Genomic DNA, 23,066 nt, shown 5'->3' on the forward strand with positions numbered 1-23,066 from the left:
TTTTTAGTGTACTGTTTTTTTGAGAATATTTTGTTTTTGGTGTATTTTGTTTTGTTTTTAGTGCATTTTGTTTTGTTTTTCGTGTATTTTTGTATTTCATTTAAGTATTGTATTGTTTTAAATATAAATAAGACTTTATTTATATATTTTTTTTAATTTAGATAATCATTTAAAACACATAGAGAGATCAAGTTTGGAAAATGAAGGAAACGCATATCTTTCCTTTCGATCTTCTTCTTCATGCAATTTTTATCTCTGAATCTCTCTCTCTCTCTCTCTCTCCCTCTAACTCTACTGTAAAACTCTCTAAATATATTATGAAAAAAAATCCTTTCATCCCTTAAGCTAAGACATTAAACCGCTGAGAAATTATTAAAAAGTATTCAAAGTCGACTTTGTCAACAATCCTTAAGTTAAAAAGTTCATTAAATAAAAATCAAATTCCAATTTAGCCACGGAGTTGCTTAATTTGATAAAACTTCGCAGCTGTCGTTTTCAGTTAATTCGTCATCGATCAACGGAGTTCTTTTGTCATGAATTTTGTAAAGAACATTATAAATAACCGACTTCAAAAAAAGATGAATAGATATATTTTATGTACACGTAACTGTACCAACAACAGGAAAGTGTTAATAAATATGTGATTACATCTTTTTTTATATTACAAGGGGGGAAACTAGCAAGGGACTACCTGAATCCGCCGAAATGGCGAAGCAACCGCTGCCCATAGACAGCCGCAATTGTAGATGCGTTGCCTACCCTTAATTTACGGAGGAGACGCACATAAAGAGAATATTTCCCCATCCTTTGCGTTTCCACCACCGTCAAATCCACTTTCCCTTCTCATCCTTTCTTAAGAAAAGGGTGGAAGAGTAAGGGACTAAAATTAGGACACCTGTGAAAGCTTGTGATTGCAGACTTATAAAGGTGTGTTTAGATATGTTTGCTATATCTCATTTTCATTGAATTCGTCTACCGCGTAACTAATGATCGTTTCTTCCTATTTTTTTAGATTACTTTGAAATATAACCAAGTATTAATGATTACTAGAGAATATCTAACCAATTACAAACAATAATAATATTCTAAAGCTCCATTTTATACGTAAAAATGCCACTAATCTTACTAATATTATAAACGCGAAAGATTAGATGGATGGATTGATGTTTGTTAGAGTTTGTAGCCTAAACAGTTGAACGGATCTCGATGAAATTTGGTATAGACATTGAGGATATTCTGGAAGAATACATAGGCTACACACTTTTGTTTTTTTTTATTCCACGCGGACGAAATCGCGGTCGAAAGCTAGTATTTTAATATGTTCAAGTTATGAGTTAGCTAAGCTTTTGTTATGCAGATATATTGCGGTTGCCAGCAAATGGGATAGGAAATTAAGCGGGTTGTGATCACAAAGGGCTTCCCTTACCTTTCGCGTTGGAAGATTTATGAAGTTAACCTATAAGCGTAAAGCCGCGCTAATACATTCCGCTTTCCTAATCCTGTTAACGTTTATTAATTCACTAGATTTTAAATGTAGGCAAGACACGGATTGTAAGCTTACTGGCGCCAATTAGTACTTGCTAAGCTACTAAGCCAGTTCAATTATTGAACGCTACTGTCCAACTGTATTGTTCAAATGTAAACCACGTATTATGCCTACCGAGTTAGATAACCTTGTTTGGCAATGAAAAATACTTTTTAAAAATCGAACGTTCTTTATGGTTTACTTCATCTGTTACGCGTGTGTTTTAAAACAAAATATTTGTTGTCTATTCTCAACAATTAAAATATTTCCAGTGTCTTACATAGAAGTCTGGTCTTAACGCTATTGTTACGCGGTACAAAGAGGGTGTTAGAGAAAAATGGAATAAAATGCGAAATACAAAACACTAGAAAGAAACCTAGCACGGTCTAGGTGATGTAATTTTTTTAACCTCTTACATAGAGAGAGAACTATTTCAAATTTAATCCATACTAATCTATACTATTATAATAAAGAGTAAACACACACTTCTTTGTTGCCTAAGATGTCAGCAATTACAGCATATTTTTAATTATTTATTTTTGTAAAAAAAAGCCCTACACTTGCGTCACGCTTTAGGCTATATATTTTCACGCCATTAAACTTAGGGGGTAAATATTTTGGATAAAAACCCTAATGTGGGAAAGAGATCATAAGTTATGCGGATGAAGTCGCAGGGGAACAGCTAGTAATATATTAAAGAGGAAAGATTTGTATGTTTGTATGTATTGAAATAACTCAAAAACTACTTGATCAATTTGAAAAATTCTTTCACCGTTACAAAGCTAATTTATCTGTGTGTAACATAGTCTATATTTTACAATTTCACGCGCATATAGTCGCAAGTTACAGCTAGTTTATTAAATAAAACGGTGTATTTTCTAACATTGCAACCTAAATAAACTATTAGTTAATTTAGTTTAGTAAACATAAAACACAATATTTTATTTGATGACATAATCCTCTTAGGCATGAATAATTTACGTTAAATGTGATACAGTTAAATCAAGTCTAGGGTTGCCAATTTACGTAACAAATAAACAATAGCTCTAAATGTCGGTCACAATTCGCCAACCGTTGTAAATCAGACCCCAATCAATAAAGATTGGTGATCTACCCAACAGGCAACTGATGTAGGTTACATTTGGAAAATAATGTCATATTGTTTTGTTAGTCTTTTGTAGTCTGTAAAGGTAAGCAAATTTTCCATTTTAATATTAAAGCCTTTGTATCAAAGCCTTTTTAATAATGAATTATGAATAAGTTTAATTATTTACTTATTTCACTTGAACAACATTTTAATGACTTTATTGTTATGTAAAGACGACGACAGTATCTTTAATTATCTAAGTTATATGTTAAAAATACTAACTTAACTTATTTAATTTTTAAACTTCCCAAAAGAAGGAGGTACTCAATTCGTCTGTATGTTTTTTTTTTCTTATGTGTGTTACGGCATAACTCCGCCGCTAGTGTACCGATTTTGATAATTCTTTTTTTATTCGAAAGGCAATGCTTGCAGGTGGGTCCCATTATTTGATTGATCTTTGGAGTCAAAAACTAAGACGTAGTTAAATAGTTTTTTCGTAAACATTTTTAAACCAACAAAACTGTTTTCTTATTAAAAATTCCCTAAAAGCCTTAATAAACGTCCGTTCATGTAATAATTTTGACCTTTTTATTATCACATATTGTTCGTTTTGTAAAGCTTTCCTTTTTTATTTCAATCTTACCAATATTAGTAACACTTACAAATGCGAAAGTTTAAATGGATGGATGTTTGTTAGAGGTTGTATCCTAAACTGTTGGACGGATATCGATGAAATTTGGCATTTGTAGAGGATAGTTTTGAAGAACACATACTTACTTTGTGTTTTAATTCCACGCAAACGGAGTCGCAGGTGAAAGCTAGTAAAAATAATTAAAAAACCTTCAACACTGTAAACAATACTGTCAAAAGTTTATTAATGTTTTTCTTATCACAAGCACATTATTAGAACATTTATCGCTTACTGTCATAACTTTGTGGTGTGTACGTAACTATGTAACTTATACAACTTAGAAGTAACTTAACACTGTATGAGTTGAAGTTCTAAAGACCGGTCATTAGCAAGGATTGTGTAATAATTTAAACTGTACATGAATAAATTATTCACTAAATCGTATAACAAAGTTCTGAGGGTGATAATAGCTTTATTATTGTGACATTTAGTAAATTTTCATTACTCACTGGCCACTTAGAATAAAAAATAAATAACTTCATTGCACTCTGGCCATTTAGAATAAATCCTTTATGGCAATATTATTATAAGACAGGGTTTGTTTAAAAAAAACATTCGATTGTTGAATGAATGATAGTTAATTTTAAAAAGTTATTCCCCTCGTTAAAACGTAGTAAACTACTAGAAATATAATCCTGAACTACATTGTACTAATATTATAAATGCGAAAGATAGAATAGATAAATGCATGGATGTACATACTAATGTATCACTCTAATAGCATAATGATCTCGATGAAATTTGCCACAGACATAGAACATAATCTGGAAAAACACATAGTCTCATTCTATATTTAAACTCACCAACCAATTAAAAATAAAATAAAACAAATGAAGTTGAAAAAAAAAATTAATAATAAAAAGACATATTGCCTTCAATTGTCAAAGTAATTACAAAATATCCGGATCGTATTTCAATTTAAATTAACATGTGTCGTTTTTATTAAATCAGTCCTGGGTTTTAAAAAAAATGTAAAAATGATTTCCCTGCGTAATTAAGCGGGAAAAATGGAACGGCACAAATTAAAATACACATTACAAAACCGTTGTTGAGTTTACGCGGATGAAATAACGAGTCGCTCGGTGTATTTTATTAACATTAATGTAAAATTAATTTCCCAGCAATTATTTTTAATTCGTCGAAGCGGCAGAGTTAAACACGGGCTTACCTTTCTTGTAACTTCACGTTTCGTTTAACAAAAAGTTTGTTCTAAATTACAGTGTATTTAATAAATATGAGAATGTACGTGAAATGAAGATTCATTGATGAGATCATCAAGTCACTAGTCAATTGAGAGTCTGTAAGCCTGGTCGAGTCAAGTCCAGTCTAAAACAGAACGACCGGACATGTGTGAAAACTTTATAAGCGACACTAATGATTCTTGTCTTAAATGGGACTTCTTTTTTATCTTTTCTATGGGTATAGATTTTCAGTTACGTGTTTAATTTTGTTGTTAAATATGAGTTGACAGAAACGTCAATAAGGGATAACTTACGCACTGCGGCTCGCTTGAATATTCAATTTCCAACGTAACTGCATTTACAATGCACATTTAGTTTGCATCCGGTGTCCGACAATTAGAATAAACCGAACGAAAGACAGCGATAGTAAAACGAAGTCTAAGTAGACTTTAGATATGAAATACGAACCAGTCTTGGCAGGAATATAAGTAATATTACGGTAATATGGTCTTTCTTAGCAAAAACTTATTGATGGTACCGTAATTAAAAACCCATTTGAAGCGTCTCGATGCCTTTTATATTTTTGGTTTGTTTAAAATTATGATGTTAATTTAAATTTTATTCTTAAATTGGAATACAAATCAAAAGCTTAAAATATCTAGCTTATAGGGTAAAATGAATATATGTATAAATACATACATTTTGATCCGTTATTTCTCGTTTAACCAATAGAGTTATTCCTTTGGGAAATTTCAAACTACATAGTGGATTTGACCATTAAATTGGTCTTCTAAATTACTCTTTTGCATATAAATTGACATTGAAACTTTGTTTAAAACTGCATTATCGTTTTGTTTTGTTTCAAATTTTATAGTTTTAAAATTTTAAATTGTTCTGATTACTTTCGACATCATAGTAATATTATAAATGCGAAAGTATAGATGGATGGATGTTAGAGTTTGTAGCCTAAACGTCTGAACTGATTTCGATGACATTTGGTATAGATGTAGAGAATAACCTGGAAGAATACATAGGCTACTCACTTTCGTTTCTTTAAGTTCTATAGTAGTTTACGTTTTTATAGTAGTAAAAAAGCAAAAATCTTTTAAGTAGAATATTAAGTTGAAAGCCTTTTTCCAATTCGCTCAGCTCGAGTAAAGCCTCTTATCTAATGTAGCCCAGTTATATTTTTATTTAAATGAGTATTTAAGATACTTGGTAGTTCATTACTATAGTTAATATATGTCTTTACTATTATTTTCCGTTCGACAGTACTGGCCATTTTAAAATAAAAAAAAAATTGTTTTCCTAGGAATTCTAATTTTGAATTAATGTTATTGTAAAAACATGGAATTCTTTTTCCAAAAGTAGTCATTTTATTGATTCGTGTTTCATTTTCATCGCATATCTTTTTCTTCGTAATGAAACTATTCTTTTAAATTTTTTCATACAAAAAGGCAATTTTATAGGACATAATATTAAACGCTACTATATTCTTAATTTCTAAACAAAATATTCCTTAGTAGATCCGTAAAGCTGCTACGAACGCTCATATATCACAGTTCTAACTGAATAATCGAACTTTTCATTGACAATAATGCGTGAATAAAGGACATTTTAACTATCGATTGAATCATACAGTTAAAGTACGTAGAGAGCTTAAATTTCCAATTCAGTAACTCATTTGGTATGTCTGTTCATATTGTAATGTCTGTAGTAAAGAGTTTTAAACTCTTTTTAGGAAATTCGAGCATGGATGAACGAGTTATTTGACTTAAGGTTATTTAAAAGAAAAAAGGCTAAAATTAGACAAATGATAACTTGTAATTATTTACTAATATGCAAATGAGCTTAACATAAAGACACAAGATCTTGTAACTGAATTCTTAAATCTATTCATAAGATTCTTGGCTTAAATCCAATCGCTTAAAAGATAACATCGTTCACTGACCCAGATACCGAGCAGTCACTATCCTTTATAAAGTGTATCTTACATCCTGATTACATTATAGAAAAATACGGAAATAACGTTTCCAGACCGTACTCTTGTAACATTTTTTTATGAAAAGATAAACTAGTACTTGACGACGATACCTGATATTACGTGGTGATGTGGTCAATGGATCACAATTTATTAATTACCTCTTGAAGACTATAATTTACTCTTGAAGACACCCACGTTATAGCATTAATGCTTCTTGATGATGTGGAAAGAGTGAATTTTCAAACGACTAGACAGATTTCGTTCAAACTTTAATAGACATTTTTGAGGACGCTAGAGTAGTAACATAGTTAAACGTAGTTATTTTTGCGTTGACTTGTAACGTATTTTTATTGCATTATTTACAATTTATCGTTAAGTTTAAGTTTAAGTTACTAAACTTTGCTAATACACTGCAAGAGTTTAAAATAAACACTTGTGATTGATCACAACTTTTTTCTCAAATTAGACAGATAAATTGTCTAACAAAATCCAGTACGTATTTAAACAAACGAAACACTTTTTACCCCCTTAATTTATAGAGCCATAAAAGTAGTTAAAACCCCCCAACAGTACTAACAAAGTGCACTGAAGGCTTGAATTTAAAGCGGATTGAGGACAGCTGACAACAGCTTGCATCGGCTTAGGTATTAAACTTGCGAAATAAATGAGAAAACTTGGATTAAATTCCTTATTTTAGCTTCAAGTAGACAACAAATGTTTGTATTGTTTGTCGCAGAAAGTTACTATCTATACTATTATAATAAAGCGTAAACATTTACTTCTTTGTTGCCTAAGATCTCAGCATTTATAGCATATTTTTGAATAATTCTTTTTTTCAATAAAAAGTCCTACACTTACGTCACGCTTTACGCTATATATTTTCACGCCATTAAATTTAGGAGATACAAATTTTGGATAAAAACCCTAATTGGGAGAGACCATAAGTTGCTGCCAACATCAAGGAAGCAAGATTGTCATCATGTCATTTCATTTTGCAATTGATAATTAGACAAATGTAAACAATAAAACAAAATTTTAATAATTCCATACGGATGAAGACGCACGGGAACAGCTGTTTATTCTAAGAAATAAAAGATACAAGAATATTGGAATAGGAAACCATCGTGTTGCAACCTGCACATATCGGCGAATAAATTCAGAGATATGTGTGAAGTGAACCCGCAAGGGGTAGGGTCCGAACCCCTCTGTGGCGATGTATGGTGAGCTGGTGATGGTGATTACAAGAATATTGTATACTTGTATTACAGAATACATTTACTCTTTGAATACATGTACATCATATTACTGATCTAACAAATATTCTAGAACCGTCTACTATTATTCGGTTCTGTTTTTATTATCTTCATTGTTACAGCAATTGTTTACATATATTAACTTAATTAATATAAATTGCAGTCGTTGGAAATTTATTTCTACGCGGACGGAGTCACGGACGAAAGTTAGTGTAATAAAGTGTTGAAGTTTCGGAATAAAGTGCAGAGTGATAGTGCACGCTGCGTACGGAAGTGCGGACTTGCAGTCAGACGCATTGCAGATAAATACTTTAAACTGTGATTGCTCATCGAAACAACATTTAAAAGCAATATGATTTAAAAAAGAATTATCTGATTAAAAAATAAGTATACTAAGATATTCCTATATCTTAAAGAAACTTTATAAAAATTGACATCTGACTACACAGATATTTTCTACAATACGCTTTCTGGCTTTACTTAAAATACTACTACAAAAACAAATTGTTGTTTGTATATATGAATGACCTCTTCTTTATATTATTAGTGATATATATTGAATAGGTTTTCATCTAAAATCGATTCAATTTGAAAGCTAAACTCAAAAGCGCAGGCAACTCACGCTGTCCAAATTTAATTAAACCCTTTGTCGACACTGATGAAGGCCGTGTTTCCAATTTTCCATGCGGCTTGGGAATATTGCACTACAGCTGGAATGAATCGTTTGCAAGTTGATAGCAATATTTATTTATGATTATCATTAAAACTCGGTATTACTTTTAAATTTCCCTTCATGCATAAGTAAAGTACGATATTAAGTAAAAAAAACATAGGAATCTTTACGAATCTTAAAATTATTGGTTATTTTCTAAATGTATATTTTTGGGAGCCTTTAATTTGTACTATTTACTTTTATCGTTGAGTGTAGAGGTAGTGTTTTAAAACAAACATCTTACTAATATCATAAATATGAAAGTTTAGATGGATAGATGGATGCATGTTTTTTAGAGTTTGTAGCCTAAACGCCTGAACGGGTTTCGATAAAATTTGGCATAAATGTAGAGAATAGTCTGGAAAAACACATAGACTACTTGCATTTGTTTTTATTAATTCCGCGCGGACGGAGTTGCGAGCGAAAGGTAGTTTTAAATAATTCATAATAGTTGATTACCTACTTTTTTTTTAATGAATGTAAAGTTTTCATATCTTGTTGTTAAAAGCAAACGTCAGGTCAATATATGATAAAATGTACACGTATGAAATGTACTGTTGATTTGTAAATACATAAAAATACTAGAACGTTCTATTCCTTATTTTTACCTTTACTTTAGCACAGAACGCCAAACTTTTCTTTTATAACTTTCTTTGTCGTGGTCTAGTAATTCATTCGATCTAAAGCCAAATGGAATTAGTGGCGACCTCTAGCGGCTTAAGAATTTACTACGTTCAAGTCGATTGGCTGCCAGCCAGTTTTGTTGCCGACTTTAATTTAATTTTCAACGAACTGAATGCAAACTATCTTCATTGTTACAAATAACACAAATTGCAAAGTAAATACTTTTTTTATTCAAGTATATTTTTAATTTTGTATTTATCTTCTGTGTTAACAAGATGCGATACGCATTTGAAATTTTGCTGTCGATTAAGAAACTATAAACTGTACTATGCTTTCACAAAAGATCGAAAACATCAAATTAATTATGGTCTAAACATTAAGCATATTTTAGAAAAATTACACGATATATTTACATTTACATTGACCTATTACGGAAAAGGAAAACATCGTGATACAACCTGCGCATATCAGCGAAGAAATTTAAAGATATTCGTATGTGTGAAGTCGACCAACCCGCATTGGGCCGGTGTGGTTGACTATGGCCTAGTCACCCTTACTTAGGTAAGGCTCCGAGCCCCTCGGTGGGGACGTATAGTGAGCTGGTGATGATGATGATGATGATGATGATGATGACACGCTATATTTGTATATATGTACTTACATAGTTCAGAAGAATAACATTTTATAAATAAAAGGTAGTATATAGGTGTGACGTTTTATTTCTCTACTTGACGACGCGAAAGTTTTGTAAAGCAATAAGCGAGGAAAGTTTCTGGCTCCTATCTAACTTGTTATATCATCGACTTGGTGCCACTTTGTTGTGAAATGTTCCACTTTTGTCTTACATAATACTTACTACATTTACCAACAGTTATTTAAAATATGGAAAAATGCAGAAGGACAGGACAGGAAGGATCTTTACAAAATTCATAAAACCAATTTTCTTGTTATGACAAGATATTTGCGTTACTAACAAGGATATTTTTCAATGGTAAGTGCTTCCCGGATAAGGTCTAACAGTCAACACAGTGTACGCAGAGTATGTTCGGATATAGGGTTGCCGCACAGATGCCACATGCAGCCACGAAACGCCCACATTTTATCAGTACTCATGGTTGACGCTGGTGGTCGCCTCAAATTGGCGTTGCTCGCTTCTTACGGCGGCGTTCATAGCTCTCGCGCTGACCTTTGTCCGATGACCCTTGAAGTTACAGAATGGATAATAAACATGTGACGTAACGATTTGAGTACATACTAGATCAATTCAATGGATCGTAAGAGAACAAATTTTCTCCATTACAGAAGTGAATTTTATTAAAAGTCGCAGCTGTGACAAGTTCGACGTCCCGGCCGGCGCGGCGCAGCGTGATACTTTCCTACTGAGCAAATTTTGACATCGTCGAAATACGAACTCAACATGAAGTTGCAAATTGAAAGTTAATGGCGAAGTTAACTAAGTTAATTACTTTAATGTTTTATATTACTTTCTATCTGAGTGAGATTAATTCTTTTTTATGACACTTTTTTCGTTCGACTAACAGATTATAATCCGTACTTTTAGTTGTTTATTAAAAAATATCATGTTAAAAATGTTACCAGAATTAATATTCAACCTCAAACAATGACAGGACGATGAATATTGCGATGGATATTGAAAAGCCGTCATTTCGATAGTCAGCGTTCACTGACGAGAGAGCTCAAACACGAATTCATTCTCCTCGAAAAGATTTGTGAAAAACGAGACTAAACGGAAAAAGGCATTTTCAATGGGTTTTAATAAAATTTTCTCTATCACTGCATTATAAATTAAATAAAAAAATTACTAACTATATTTTGCTTCTTTATTTTTAATTTTAATGTTATATTTCGTCATCATTTATATATTGTGTATACTTATATTAAATTTAATACAAAATAAATTATTCAACACGTACAATATCACCTTTTTCATCCTTTCACATTACAATCTAACTCTATTTTCAATTTGTTTAAAAGGAAAAACGAGATTGCACACAAACAGTGAAGCTATCATAGTAATCATTGGTAATCTATCGGGCGCGCAAACTAGTCATAGTGTAATGCTAGTTACACACGAGGGCAGAACTGAAGCAGTACTGAACAGTGCAGTATTTAAACGCACACGCTATCAAAACAGTATTGATATAGGTCTGTCTCGACGTGTGATTAAATTCCAGTACTGCAATGTCATCTTATACTAAGGGTTTGTACCACCCCTGTGTGAAAATCTGTAGTTGTTAAACTCTGCAAACTCAACAAAGGATCCATTAAGTAATTGAATACGATAGGAAATTATAGTGTGTTGCATTTGAAAATAATTTTATATATTCTTTCAAGTCTATTTGCGACTGTAAATAGATTTGAATAACTAATTTGTTTAAGTCCTTTTTATGTGAAAAACATGTTTGATTATTACAGAAATGCGAATTTTAAATCAACAAATAATTAAACAAAGCAGAACGTTGTGTTAAAAATAAGATTCTCATAGATTTTGTTTTACACAGTTTGTTAGGTAACCTACTGGTATTTCAAAGTGACCAAGTTATGCTTGTATACATCAAACCTAAGTAACTTCTATAGTATTCACATACAGTCTAAGAAAATGTTTACCGTGTCAATAACGATAATTTCATATTTATGTTGTTGTGACTTTTCTTCGTAATTGCTCTGTGTGTGTAATGAGTTGAAACGCCCTCGGCTGTACTTCAGTAAACATTTCTGTATAAATAATATCATTTTCATTTTCTAGACACCTTAATTGAATACAAGAACGTGTTAGACGTTCACGGAAAATATATCGTGTTCACCTTTCCTACGTGATCCGCCTTATAACAAACATTGAGTAATTTACTGCAAATGTTTAGATAGAAAAACTCTTTCATCCGTTACTAACTTTTGCCTCCGACTTCGTCCGTTAAGAATTTAAAATATACTTAGTTCATGTATGTATTCGAAAGTGTACGTTTTTCTATGGTCCACATATATGACAAATTATTGTTTAGTTATTGACAAACGTTCAAAATTTGTTAAGTTTTGCAGATATGTAATAACATACAGTAATCCAAACTTAAGCATTTATTAGTATGACTGCGAAACAAAGGTTAACTCTAAAACAACTTTTATAAATCTTGTGTTATTTGTATAGTATATTAGAACTACAATGTGGGTTTCCATTTCATTTCGAATACATATATCTCATCTGTTTTGTTTTTTAACTAAACAAAAAAACACTTTTGTTCTGTTTCAGTATACTTTAATATTTATCATTAGATTTTACACAAATTGTTATACAAATATATCTTGCTAAAATTATAAATGTGAAAGTTTAGATGAAGGGATGTTAGAGTTTGTAGCCTAAACGGCTTAACGGATCTTGATGAAATTTGGCATAGAGTAGAGGATAGTCTGGAAGAACACATAGGCCACTAACTTTTTTTTTGTGCTCCACGCGGACGGAGTCGCAGGCGAAAGTAACATATAATTATAATGAATGTTAATTTTTAAAGTTCAAACAGTCAAGTTTTGAACGTCTAAGTTTAAAAGTAATATCATGTTTGAACTACGCAGAATTCCTCACAGCCGGTTTACGCCTTAACGCCTCAGGGTTGACTTTGTACCACAATATCCCGCTATATTTGAATGGCACCGCCACACCGTTGCCTCCGGCATATGTCTGCGTAGTCTAAAATATTATACAGTGCAAAGTCCATCGTAGTATGAAAATTCTCTTTTAACTTTTATACGAACTTTCGCACTTTTGAAGATTATGTTTACTACTAGTTTTCGCCAGCGACTCCATCCGCGTGGAATTAAATAAAACAAAAGTGAGAAGTCTATGTGTTCTTCCAGACTATCCTCCACAACTATGCTTAAATTTCATCGAGATCAGTTTAGGCTACATACAAACAACCATCCATCTAAACTTTCACATTTATAATATTAGTAAGATTTTTATTATTTAAACATTTTTCTAAGATCATATGTAGCATTATTGAAAACCTTGGATACCATGACGTAGATACTGGTAGCTTAGGTTCAAGCTTTCGTTACTATGTCGTAGACCCACGTAGAAGTCTACAGTAACATTGTCGTAAATGCAATTGCAAGTTGCAACACGGAACTTAACTGTCATTATTGAAGCTATTCGTAGCAATAATTACAATTTATAGCATCAGAATAATCTTTCGTAGCCCTGATGTAGACAAACGTAGCACATGTGAACTTTGGTTACGATGGCGTAGATGCGTGTAGCACTATTCGATACTGCGATTGTGATGGCGTAGATACTCGTAGAACGTAGTAAAATAACAACAAAAGTAAACTATCATTAACGTGAAGGCTTTTGACAATATATTATTGTAATAGGCACTCATAGCACTACACGATAGTACCTATTATTAAAGAAAAAATCAAGCTTTTACAGATGTCAAATGCTGTTTACCATATTCTGTTTGTACCACAAAAATGTTTGCTATAAAACTAAATATGTTGCAAAAAATCACAGGTGATCGCAAACAGCCGGTGTGAAATTAATAATTGATGTACAATAGTGACCTCTGTCGACAGAACGTGTAAACTTTCAACAAAAGCTTCATATAAACCATCATATATCTTCATATCTGATTAAATTTTATTGTTGATTAAATACAAAATTTCTGTTTACATTTAAAATTATTTTTAAATCTCAACAAATTGAGATATAGGAAAATTGTAAAATTCTGAAAAATGTTAACTGAATTCAATTAAAATATTAAATTATGTTTTAGTACAATCGTAAGTTTTATTGAATTCATAACACTTTTAAGGTAAAAATAGTAATAAATAAGTTTTTGTCTGGAATAATTCCAGTGTTACGTCTAAATTAGTCAATAAAGGAGTATAAAAGATAATCATTCTTTTTTTATTTATAAAAGATATTTTAAAGATATGAAAAAAAAGAATTGGAGGTGCCGAGTATCGATCCCGGTACTTCTCGTATGCTAAACGAGCGCTCTACCATTTGAGCTACACCCCCTGTGCTTAAAGCTCTCAATATCGCCACTGTTCCTGCAGGATATCGATTTTTACTAACGTGGGCCTTCAAAACGTATTGTCATCCCGTTCATTTTCTTTGGAAAGAACAGAGATAGTGATATCATTATTACAAGTGCGACGACAGTACGCAGCAGCAGCGTATATATCCTGGGAGTCGATCAAGGGTATTTGCGAGACAGTTCAGGGAGGTATTCGTAACGCCATCGACTTTTGTATGAGATTCCTTGACGTATGTTACGCTCCGTACGCTATAATAATAATACATATTTTGTCGATGACGTTACGAAAACTTTCTCACAAAAAATATTTCTATTTCTATTTTTCTTCTTATTATTTATTGTTAGTAATCCTAAATAAATAACTGCGCTTCATTATTTTCCTGATTTACAGCATATTGAATAATTACTATTGATGGATTAATAAATACTTGCAAAAGTTATTTTTTTTTGTATTTAGTGTAGTTTATGCTTGCTACAGACGTTCAGTTATAACTAAAGAGTTAAACGGATCAGGTAAAACGTTCCGTTTTGCCTACGCATACACTGATCAGTTATAAATTTCAGAGCTTCGTATAGCGGACTTTATGAACCTTACAATAGAAGGTTCTTATTCATAGTACCACAGTAAACTTGATAGATGGCGGTAATAAATAAATTTGCAAATCGATACATGTGGCAATTCTCGCAACAATACATGGGAAGTAACTAAATATTATTTAAGGCCTCATCCGTCGCCACAGATAACTATTGTGTTTAGTATAAGTCCAAATATTGTTAGTTACTTAACTTAAAATATAAATAAAAATAATATGATAAAAGAGAATACAAGTAATAAAGTAAATAACACAAAAAATAACTCATTAATGTAACAAAGATTACGCAACAAAAAAAGACAAACTGCAAAAAAGAGTACGTACCAAAAGAGTCTGTATATGTTAAATTAAAAAAAAAACTAATTATTATCAGAAAAAACTTCATTTTAATAATACCTGAATGTCTTCACAAGTTTATAAGCAGAGTGTTAATTAAACTAAGTACTGTAGACACTACCTAAGTATTACAAAAACTTTAACGAGAAAAGTTAAATTAAGGTGCACTTTAGAGAATGTTCCTGAAGTTTCAACGACAACATTTTCGCCTATTTTTTAGGTCAGCAAACGCAACTGGCTGTGATTGTAAAAATGTTTTTAAAGTTTGAGAAATAATAATCACATCTACAGGAAAATCTATGGTAATATCTTACTTGTAACCATCAATTATTACGCAAAACACACATCTGTGTTAGTACCTACACACTTAGCGGTTAGCTGCATGCGACTTTCTGTATACAGTCGCTTGCTACCACTGTTACAAGCGCAACTACTACGCAAAATGTTACTATTTTATTAATGACGCTTTCGCCCGCAACTCCGTTCGCGTTGAATTAAAAAAAACAAAAGTGAATAGCCTATATGTTCTTCTAGACTATCCTATACGTCTGTACCTAATTTCATCGAAACCGTTAAGCCGTTTAGGCTACAAACTCTAACAAACATCCATCCATCTAAACTTTCTCATTTATAATATTACTAGCTGTTGCCCGCGACTTCGTCCGCGTGGTATTAGAAAACATACGAACTATATAAATAACAAAAAGCTACGTATCCCTCGGGATCCGGACATTTCTCGGGGATGAACCTTATCCCATGTGTACTCCAGTTTTAGTTTTATATCCGTGCCAAATTTCAAAAAGATTTGTTGAACCGTTGCAGAATAACCGAGTAAACATTAAAAAAAACTAAATTACTGTCTCGCACGGAAACCGTAACTATTTTCGGGGTAAAAAGTAGCCTATGTGTTCCAGACTATGTTCTACATCTGTGTCGAATTTCATGGGAACCGTTCAGCCGTTTAGGCAACAAACTCTAACAAACATTCATCCATCTATCTAAACTTTCACATTTATAATATTAGTAAGAAGTAAGATAGTATGAAGTATGATTAGCCGTGCGACAGAGTCGAGAAAATGAAAATAGACACTTAACCCAGACGTGTGTATAAAAGTCTATCTATCGAAGGTAGACTACAGTAAAAAAACATATTCATATACCTCCTCTTTTCGTTTTTAAACCTTATGAATTTTTATTTCACAAAGTATTTGAGTTCCATTAAAACATTTTAAATGGATATTTTAGCAATTCAAGCATCATAAAAAGAACCGATGCGAGCCGTTAGTCACGCGTACAACTGTGCTTCGGGAAACACGTAATATTTTACAGAGACGCAATAAATAACACGAATTTCAACGGTAGAGGAGTAAAAATATTGCCTCTTTTCTATAGTACGCTTGTGAGCCAGGTTTACTTCTACAAAAATAAGAAATTTTAAGTTTCTCGTTGCACATAATCACTAAATGGACAAAGGATTAGACGAAGTTGTCATTTTTTTCATGCTTTATTCCACAAGCATAAATAAACTTTATCTATACCTACTAATATTAAAAAGCGGTAGGGTTTATTTGTATTGAAATACTTTAAAAACTACTGTACCGATGTAAAAAATATTTAACCATTAAAAAAGTACGCTATTAGTGAGTAACATAGGCTATATTTAATATTATTTTTTTAATTGCACGAAAACGAAGTCGCGAGCAACAGCTAGTTAATTATGAAGTGTATGTGCTATCACTTTTTAGCTTCATAAATGATAATCCTAATGATAAAAACAATTACTATCGCAAATATGTTTCTAAAATAAATAAAACCCTCATCAAAAACAATAGAACCTTAAAAACGATAAAAAAGCTTCAAATTCGTTAGTAACATTGAGTAATATTTCGCGCATCGCTCGGCAGAATCGTAACAAGACCTTCATCAAGCGCAACAATGGATTTAATTAAATCTGTAAGGCTGTTGTACTGCGCGTGTCGACTAAAATACGTTCGAGCTTTTTTGTGAATTCCTGTTACCCTTCTCTCGATACCTACATTCAAATGGAAAATAAAACAATTCAGATTATCTGAATTTACAGATATTTGTTCGTAGTAAAATATAAAAGAAACGAAATCACAAGAACATTGCTTTTATTATAGTAAGCAAAATAATAATTTTACACAAAGTAAAGCAAATCCTCTAAATCATAGTAACAATTTCTTCTAACAGATCGACGAAGGTAAACTTTTTAACTTTATGCAATATTTTACAAAAGTTCGGATCCGCAACTAACTTACAAACATAAATATCTTTGTTATCTGTGTCACATTCTAAAGTCTTCAATACTTCTTCGACTTGTTTTACATACAGAGATTCTGTTGTTTCTGGTAATATCACAAAATGCCAGGGCAGGCAAATCTTCAAAACATTCCATATAACTGTTTGACTTACCTCTAAGCAAATGTTGGGATCTCTATACGGGATTGGTGGCTCTTCAACCGGGGGCTTGACAACAGGTTCTTTTTCCGGTTCTTTAGGTTTTTCAACCGGTTTCTCACACGGCGGACAAATCATTGCAGCTTGTGAAACAACTATAGAAGGTGCCTTTACATATTGAGATCCGCGCTTTTGAGAGACATCCGATCGTCCGCTCTGGTTGCCAACAGTTTTCCTTATTCTCGTGGTTTTTCTCTTTTTAACATTCTTTTCTTCGGGAACCGATTCCGTGTACATAACCTCTTCAACTGTTGTACCTTCACATATACTGACGACTCTGTGAATTAGTTTATTAATGAATTGCTCAGTGCACTTTAAGGCACACGCTAAACATTCGTCTCTATATTTCTTCTCATTTATTAGATAAGTGACAATATCACCACAATCATCTAAAGAATGACATATTTCTTGTCCAACCGCCATAGATAATGCAGCAATAAAACCTTTTATTGGATCTACATTTTTACAAAACGCTAACAAAAACGCAGAATAATTCATCATGTCTTCTTCAGTCTCATATAATTCGAACAAGAAATGTTTAATCAAATTCAATTTTAATAAATCCTGTTTATCTTCAGTAATAAAATCTTTATCAAACCATAGTTCTTCTTTTATAAAGTTATCTCTCGATATCAGCTCTGTAGATTCTAAATCTATGCAACGAAATTTTTTTCGAACTTCCAATAATTCCGCTATCGTTGGAAAACTAAGCTGAAGGCAGTAAATTAGAAACTCCCTCCAATCCACGTAAGCTGTTTCACCAAATAAAGAGAACACAAGTTTTTGAACCTGTTCGGGATCAATATTTTTCCAAACATCAGGAAATAGGGAACCTTCTTTACTTTCATTACCAAAAATGATAAAATCTTGCAGTAAATAAATAAAAGCTTTATGCATAATAGTGCCTGAGGGTGCAACCAGTTGAAATTGGGATCGTAACCGCGCTAGCTGATTAGTTTTAAAATTAGAATATCTTTTAATTTCAGATTTACTTTCTGGAATTATCGTTTCCACTGATGGAGCAAACTGGAGAACATTATTGTCTATAATTAATGTATCAAACTCAAGTAGTAATGATTCTGGGATTTTCCTTCCTTTCTCTATGGCCATATGAAAGTACTTACACAACCTATCCACAGCCAATACCTCATTTGAGTAATATGTGTCAATTAAGTTTTGAATTTCTATGAATGCTTTCAATACTTGATCACTAAAGAGCTTCATATCCGCGTAACATTTGTGTTGCAACGCTGATATGCGCAAATTGAAACGTAACATTTCTCCATTAACACCAATAGGCCATTCTTCTAAACATTTTAATGCGTTTTCTTTTAAAATTTCCTCTTGGTGGCAGGACTCAGTGGAGCCGTTTCCTTCCTTCTTCTTCATTGGTGTTATTTTAGATTTTTCACTATATTCCTTACTTATAATTGATCGATAAGATTCACCCAAATCTTTTACAATTTTCGTAGCAAATTTTACATTGCTTTCAATTACCATGTTAAATGGATTGTTGTCGAAATCGAATTCAATGCTCTTTATAAAGAACTCTTGGAAAACAGATTTTAAATGCTTGTACAACTTTTCATCTCCACCTTTCTTACTAGAATGACTGGTTTCCGTTTCACGGTATATCTTTGTTAAATCTTTAGAAGAAAGTCTATCAGAAGGCGGCGCGCCTTTAAGCATCGTAAAATAAAAATCGTTTAGTATTTGAAACGTCATAATTGATCTGAAAAATAACAACTGTTTGTAACAGCAGCCAATCATTTTAATTAAATACCATTAACCAAAAGCAACGTTTGAAGGCAAAAGCGTATTTATATAAAGAATATAAGAGAGTATTGTAGACTAAGTCGTAGATTTGTGTTCGTAGACTTTGACGTAGATGTCTCGTAGACCTAGCCGTAGTAGCCGTAAACATTAACGTTGATTGTATTTTTGACATTTGATTTGTATTTTTACTATTTTATTAGTCCTAGTAAACATATTTAACCGTTTTTTTCAAAATTATTAGTGTAAACTTGTAATTAATATTATTTCGGAAAAATATCTTTTAAAAGCAAGATAAAACGAAAGATTTTGTAATATTTTTATGAACATACCTGTTTAATTCCATTTGCATTAAAGAAATATATGTATTAGCTAAAATAGTGAGTTCTTCAATGGTCCAATTATCACATATTAAAGAATGTCTCTTATCTTCAGCGAAAACTTTTCTCTGGTCACAAATATTATATAATTTATTCTGCAACTCTTTCACTCTACAATGCCATTCATTTCTAGCAACGCTTAACGGTCGCCAGTCATTTTCGAATTCGTTGTATTTCTTTTGAAATTCCGTCACTATATTCTGTTTGTCCGACGGCAATGTTATAATTTGTATCATTTTGTCTTTCAAAAATCGTGTGTATGGTATAACATAGTTCATTTGTAGTCTTGTAGTGAAAAACATTTGTTGTATACTATCAACATATGACTTCTCAAATTCCTCCCAATAGCTAGCTAAAGCTGAACCCATCGGTTCAGGGATCGGCAAAACTCCATAGATCCAATCTTCTTCCCCTGGTAGCACTTTAATTTTGTCAACGCTATATAAAGATTTACTCTTATTATCTTGCGCAATCATACTTTCTAATGTTTTAATACGATTTTGTTCAACATCACCAAAAGAAAGAGGTGCCTTAATTATTTCTAATTCTGTCTCTATAGTAGTTCTACTAAGTTTGGAATTTCTTCTTATTTTTTCTTTCGATTTACTGTTGACAATATCAGATTTAACAATTTTTGAACTAATACGCTTCACTTCTGAATTGGGGAATTCAATCTGGTTTACAATATTTTCGTCGAATAACTCTTCAAATGACTTTATTGGGATGCTAAAGTCGCCAATGACAAATTTACATATCTGACCTATTAAATCTCTATCTATTACTTCATAAAATAAACTGTAGTTAATTCCCATGACGGCATAGAATCTGTCTATGATATCAGAATTTTCCTCAGTAAGTTCCCAAATCATCAATTCCTCTGATATATCTGTAGTCTGCTTAAGATTAATGTAGGCTGTAAAATAAGTTTCAAACGGTTTATCAGCCAGTTTCTTGTGTGGATCTTTAACTATTTTAGAGACCCTCACTTCTTTGTAAACGTCTAATTCTTTTAATCTATGCTTCAGTATGCATTCTTCTAAAAGTTCGTCCTCATTGTCATTCAATTCTTCAAAATCAGGTGGACCGAAACCAACGAAAGCTTCTTCCAGTATTTGGAGTTGTAGATAAGTATTGGGATAGTTAACAATAACAAATCCTACAATATCCTCTTGATGTTTAAGATACTCAACGATCATTGCAGCTAATAAGTAATCAGTCAAAGGCTCTCCAGCTGTTAAGGCATCGTATGCATATTGTCCTAAACTTGCAGCAGGTGACATTATCATTTCATCTTCTGGCAGTGATTTTGGCGTTTGTGTTTGTTTTGTATTAGGTAAAGGCGAAAGAAGTGAACCAGAATTATCAATATCACGACTTTTCACGAGCACTTCATCTTCAGATTTCATAGACTTAATCAGATCTTTAGTTTCCTCTTCTTGTGTTGCGGCTAAAAAACTGTCATATGATAATTGGATTTCAGTACGCCCAATCATATCCATTTGATATTCTCTTAAACAATAGTTAATAACAGATTCAAGACGCACAACGCGTATTTTCTGAGAATTTAACAGAGTTTCTAAAATATTGCTCAAAGACTTGTCTGGTAAACTGCGTAAGAGTACTTTTGATGTGTAATCTGGTAAATCAGCTGGTAACCTTTTCGATGGATACGGATATTTCACTTCTAATAAAGTGTAAACAGCATGACCTAATATTTTAAGTCCTAAGCTCTCCGCTGTGCTCTCCTCCGATTCTGGTTCATAATTTGGTATTAAAACATCCAAATTCCACGGGTATAAGTAATTAAGATATTCTTGAAATTCACAATCATTCATCACCTGCTGTCTATCACGTTCTACATATACAATTTCTTCATAAGTAACAGAGGACGATTCTTCAGCGTCTCTTAATTTTAATATATCTTCAGTAGGAACGAGTACTTCGAAAATAGGTTGTTGCTTGAAAAATAAACATTTCCATTCATGAATGAAATGCTGTGGAACATCGTCTTCCATCAGTTTTTTAAAATACCCATATTTGACCGCATAATCAATCAGCGCTAAGAGAGTTTCGTAACATATGTCGTAATATATTTGTCTTTTACGCTTCATTTTTTCAGCATACAATCTTTTATGCAACTGATTTTGTCTCCTTTGTTCAAAATCAATCTCTACAATGCCTGAATCTATCTTCTCTTTGAGATTGTCGAAAAATATGTTTAGTTGATGCTCTCTTTGTTCAGTATATTCAATTTCACCTTGTATTCTGTTCTTAACTAAATTCCGCGCCTGTTGCTTCGTCTCCATAATTTGTGTGCACATTTGCTTCTCGAATTGTGACAACTTCATAACCTTTTTGGCCAGTTCCATGTCCGCTTTACTTTCTTCTTCAGCAACGCAAGTATTCCATAAAGAATTACTTAATGCACTTGCAACATGTCTTTGAAATTCTTCAGAATCGGATCTTCTTCGAATTCTTAGGAACAGATTACTCAAATATTCATTTGTCCAATCAGAATCCACAAATGACTTCTTTCGCTGTAAAGCTTTTTCTTCAAGCGCCATTAATTCCTCATATGTGTAATTTTGATACTTACAGGGATGTTGCTTCTCAAATTTATCTATATCTTCGTTCTTCTTTGGAACTTGGCGGGAACCTTTTTTCACGTAACAAGGTTTCGGAATTTTGGAATCTTCTATTTTACTAATTATTTTTGAATATTTGTGATGAAGATAATCAAACGATTCTTTAATCTCTTTTGCTTTTCGTTTTTGCCATTCAATGAATTGCCTTTCGTCTAGTAGAGGTTTGGATAGATAATCAACAAATGGTTCTTGTTCTTCAGTAACTTTCTTAACTGTAAATCTATTTTCTAATTTCTCTACTAAACTTGATACCATTTTTCTTTCTCGTTTAATAAAGTTTATGCGGTCGCGTTTATCTAAATGAAGAAAAAGCTGGTAAAACAAACGAAGCAATGATGAGCCTTTGCCCATCATAACATTATTTAGATCTTCATCGGTTAAGTTTACTTCAACTTCTTTCAACCACTCCCTCAAATGTTTCCAATTATTTTTTATATCAGCCTCTTCGTTGCTAGCTCTAATAATATAATGTTTTTCGTCGTTTATAACGTGGTAGGATCTCAAGACTGTCGCAACGACATGTCCATTTTTCATCATATTTCCAAATTCTTCTGCTTCCCATGTAACTGGTCTTTCCAAGGTTTGAGAAAGCCAATCTTTTAATATCTCGGCCATTTTAGTAAAATAGTGAATATTCTAAGAATGTAATATGTGTCAAAAAGATATGCAATCCAACAAAGAGCATAGAAATAATAGAAAACATACGATCACAATAACTGTCATGACAATTTTAATTAAAAGTAAAAACGGAAA

At 32.2% G+C, this 23,066-nt stretch overlaps 1 protein-coding gene and 1 non-coding gene across 2 annotated transcripts; both read right to left on the minus strand.

Annotated features, from left to right (window-relative positions):
* Positions 1-14,016: 14,016 nt before the first annotated feature.
* Trnaa-agc lies at positions 14,017-14,089 on the minus strand. The gene has a single exon. It is a non-coding gene; the product is annotated as a tRNA-Ala (tRNA).
* A 3,063-nt stretch (positions 14,090-17,152) lies between these two features.
* Positions 17,153-23,061, minus strand: LOC106105286 (sperm flagellar protein 2-like). Its single transcript, XM_013285579.1, has 2 exons — positions 19,621-23,061; positions 17,153-19,247 (listed from the first exon to the last, which is right to left on the minus strand). Exons 1-2 carry the CDS (start codon positions 22,926-22,928, stop codon positions 17,219-17,221), a joined length of 5,337 nt encoding a protein of 1,778 aa, XP_013141033.1. The 5' UTR covers positions 22,929-23,061; the 3' UTR covers positions 17,153-17,218.
* Positions 23,062-23,066: the final 5 nt, after the last annotated feature.

This window comes from Papilio polytes, unplaced genomic scaffold (assembly GCF_000836215.1).
Source record: "Papilio polytes unplaced genomic scaffold, Ppol_1.0 DF823177.1, whole genome shotgun sequence".
NCBI classification, from domain to species: Eukaryota; Metazoa; Arthropoda; class Insecta; order Lepidoptera; family Papilionidae; genus Papilio; species Papilio polytes.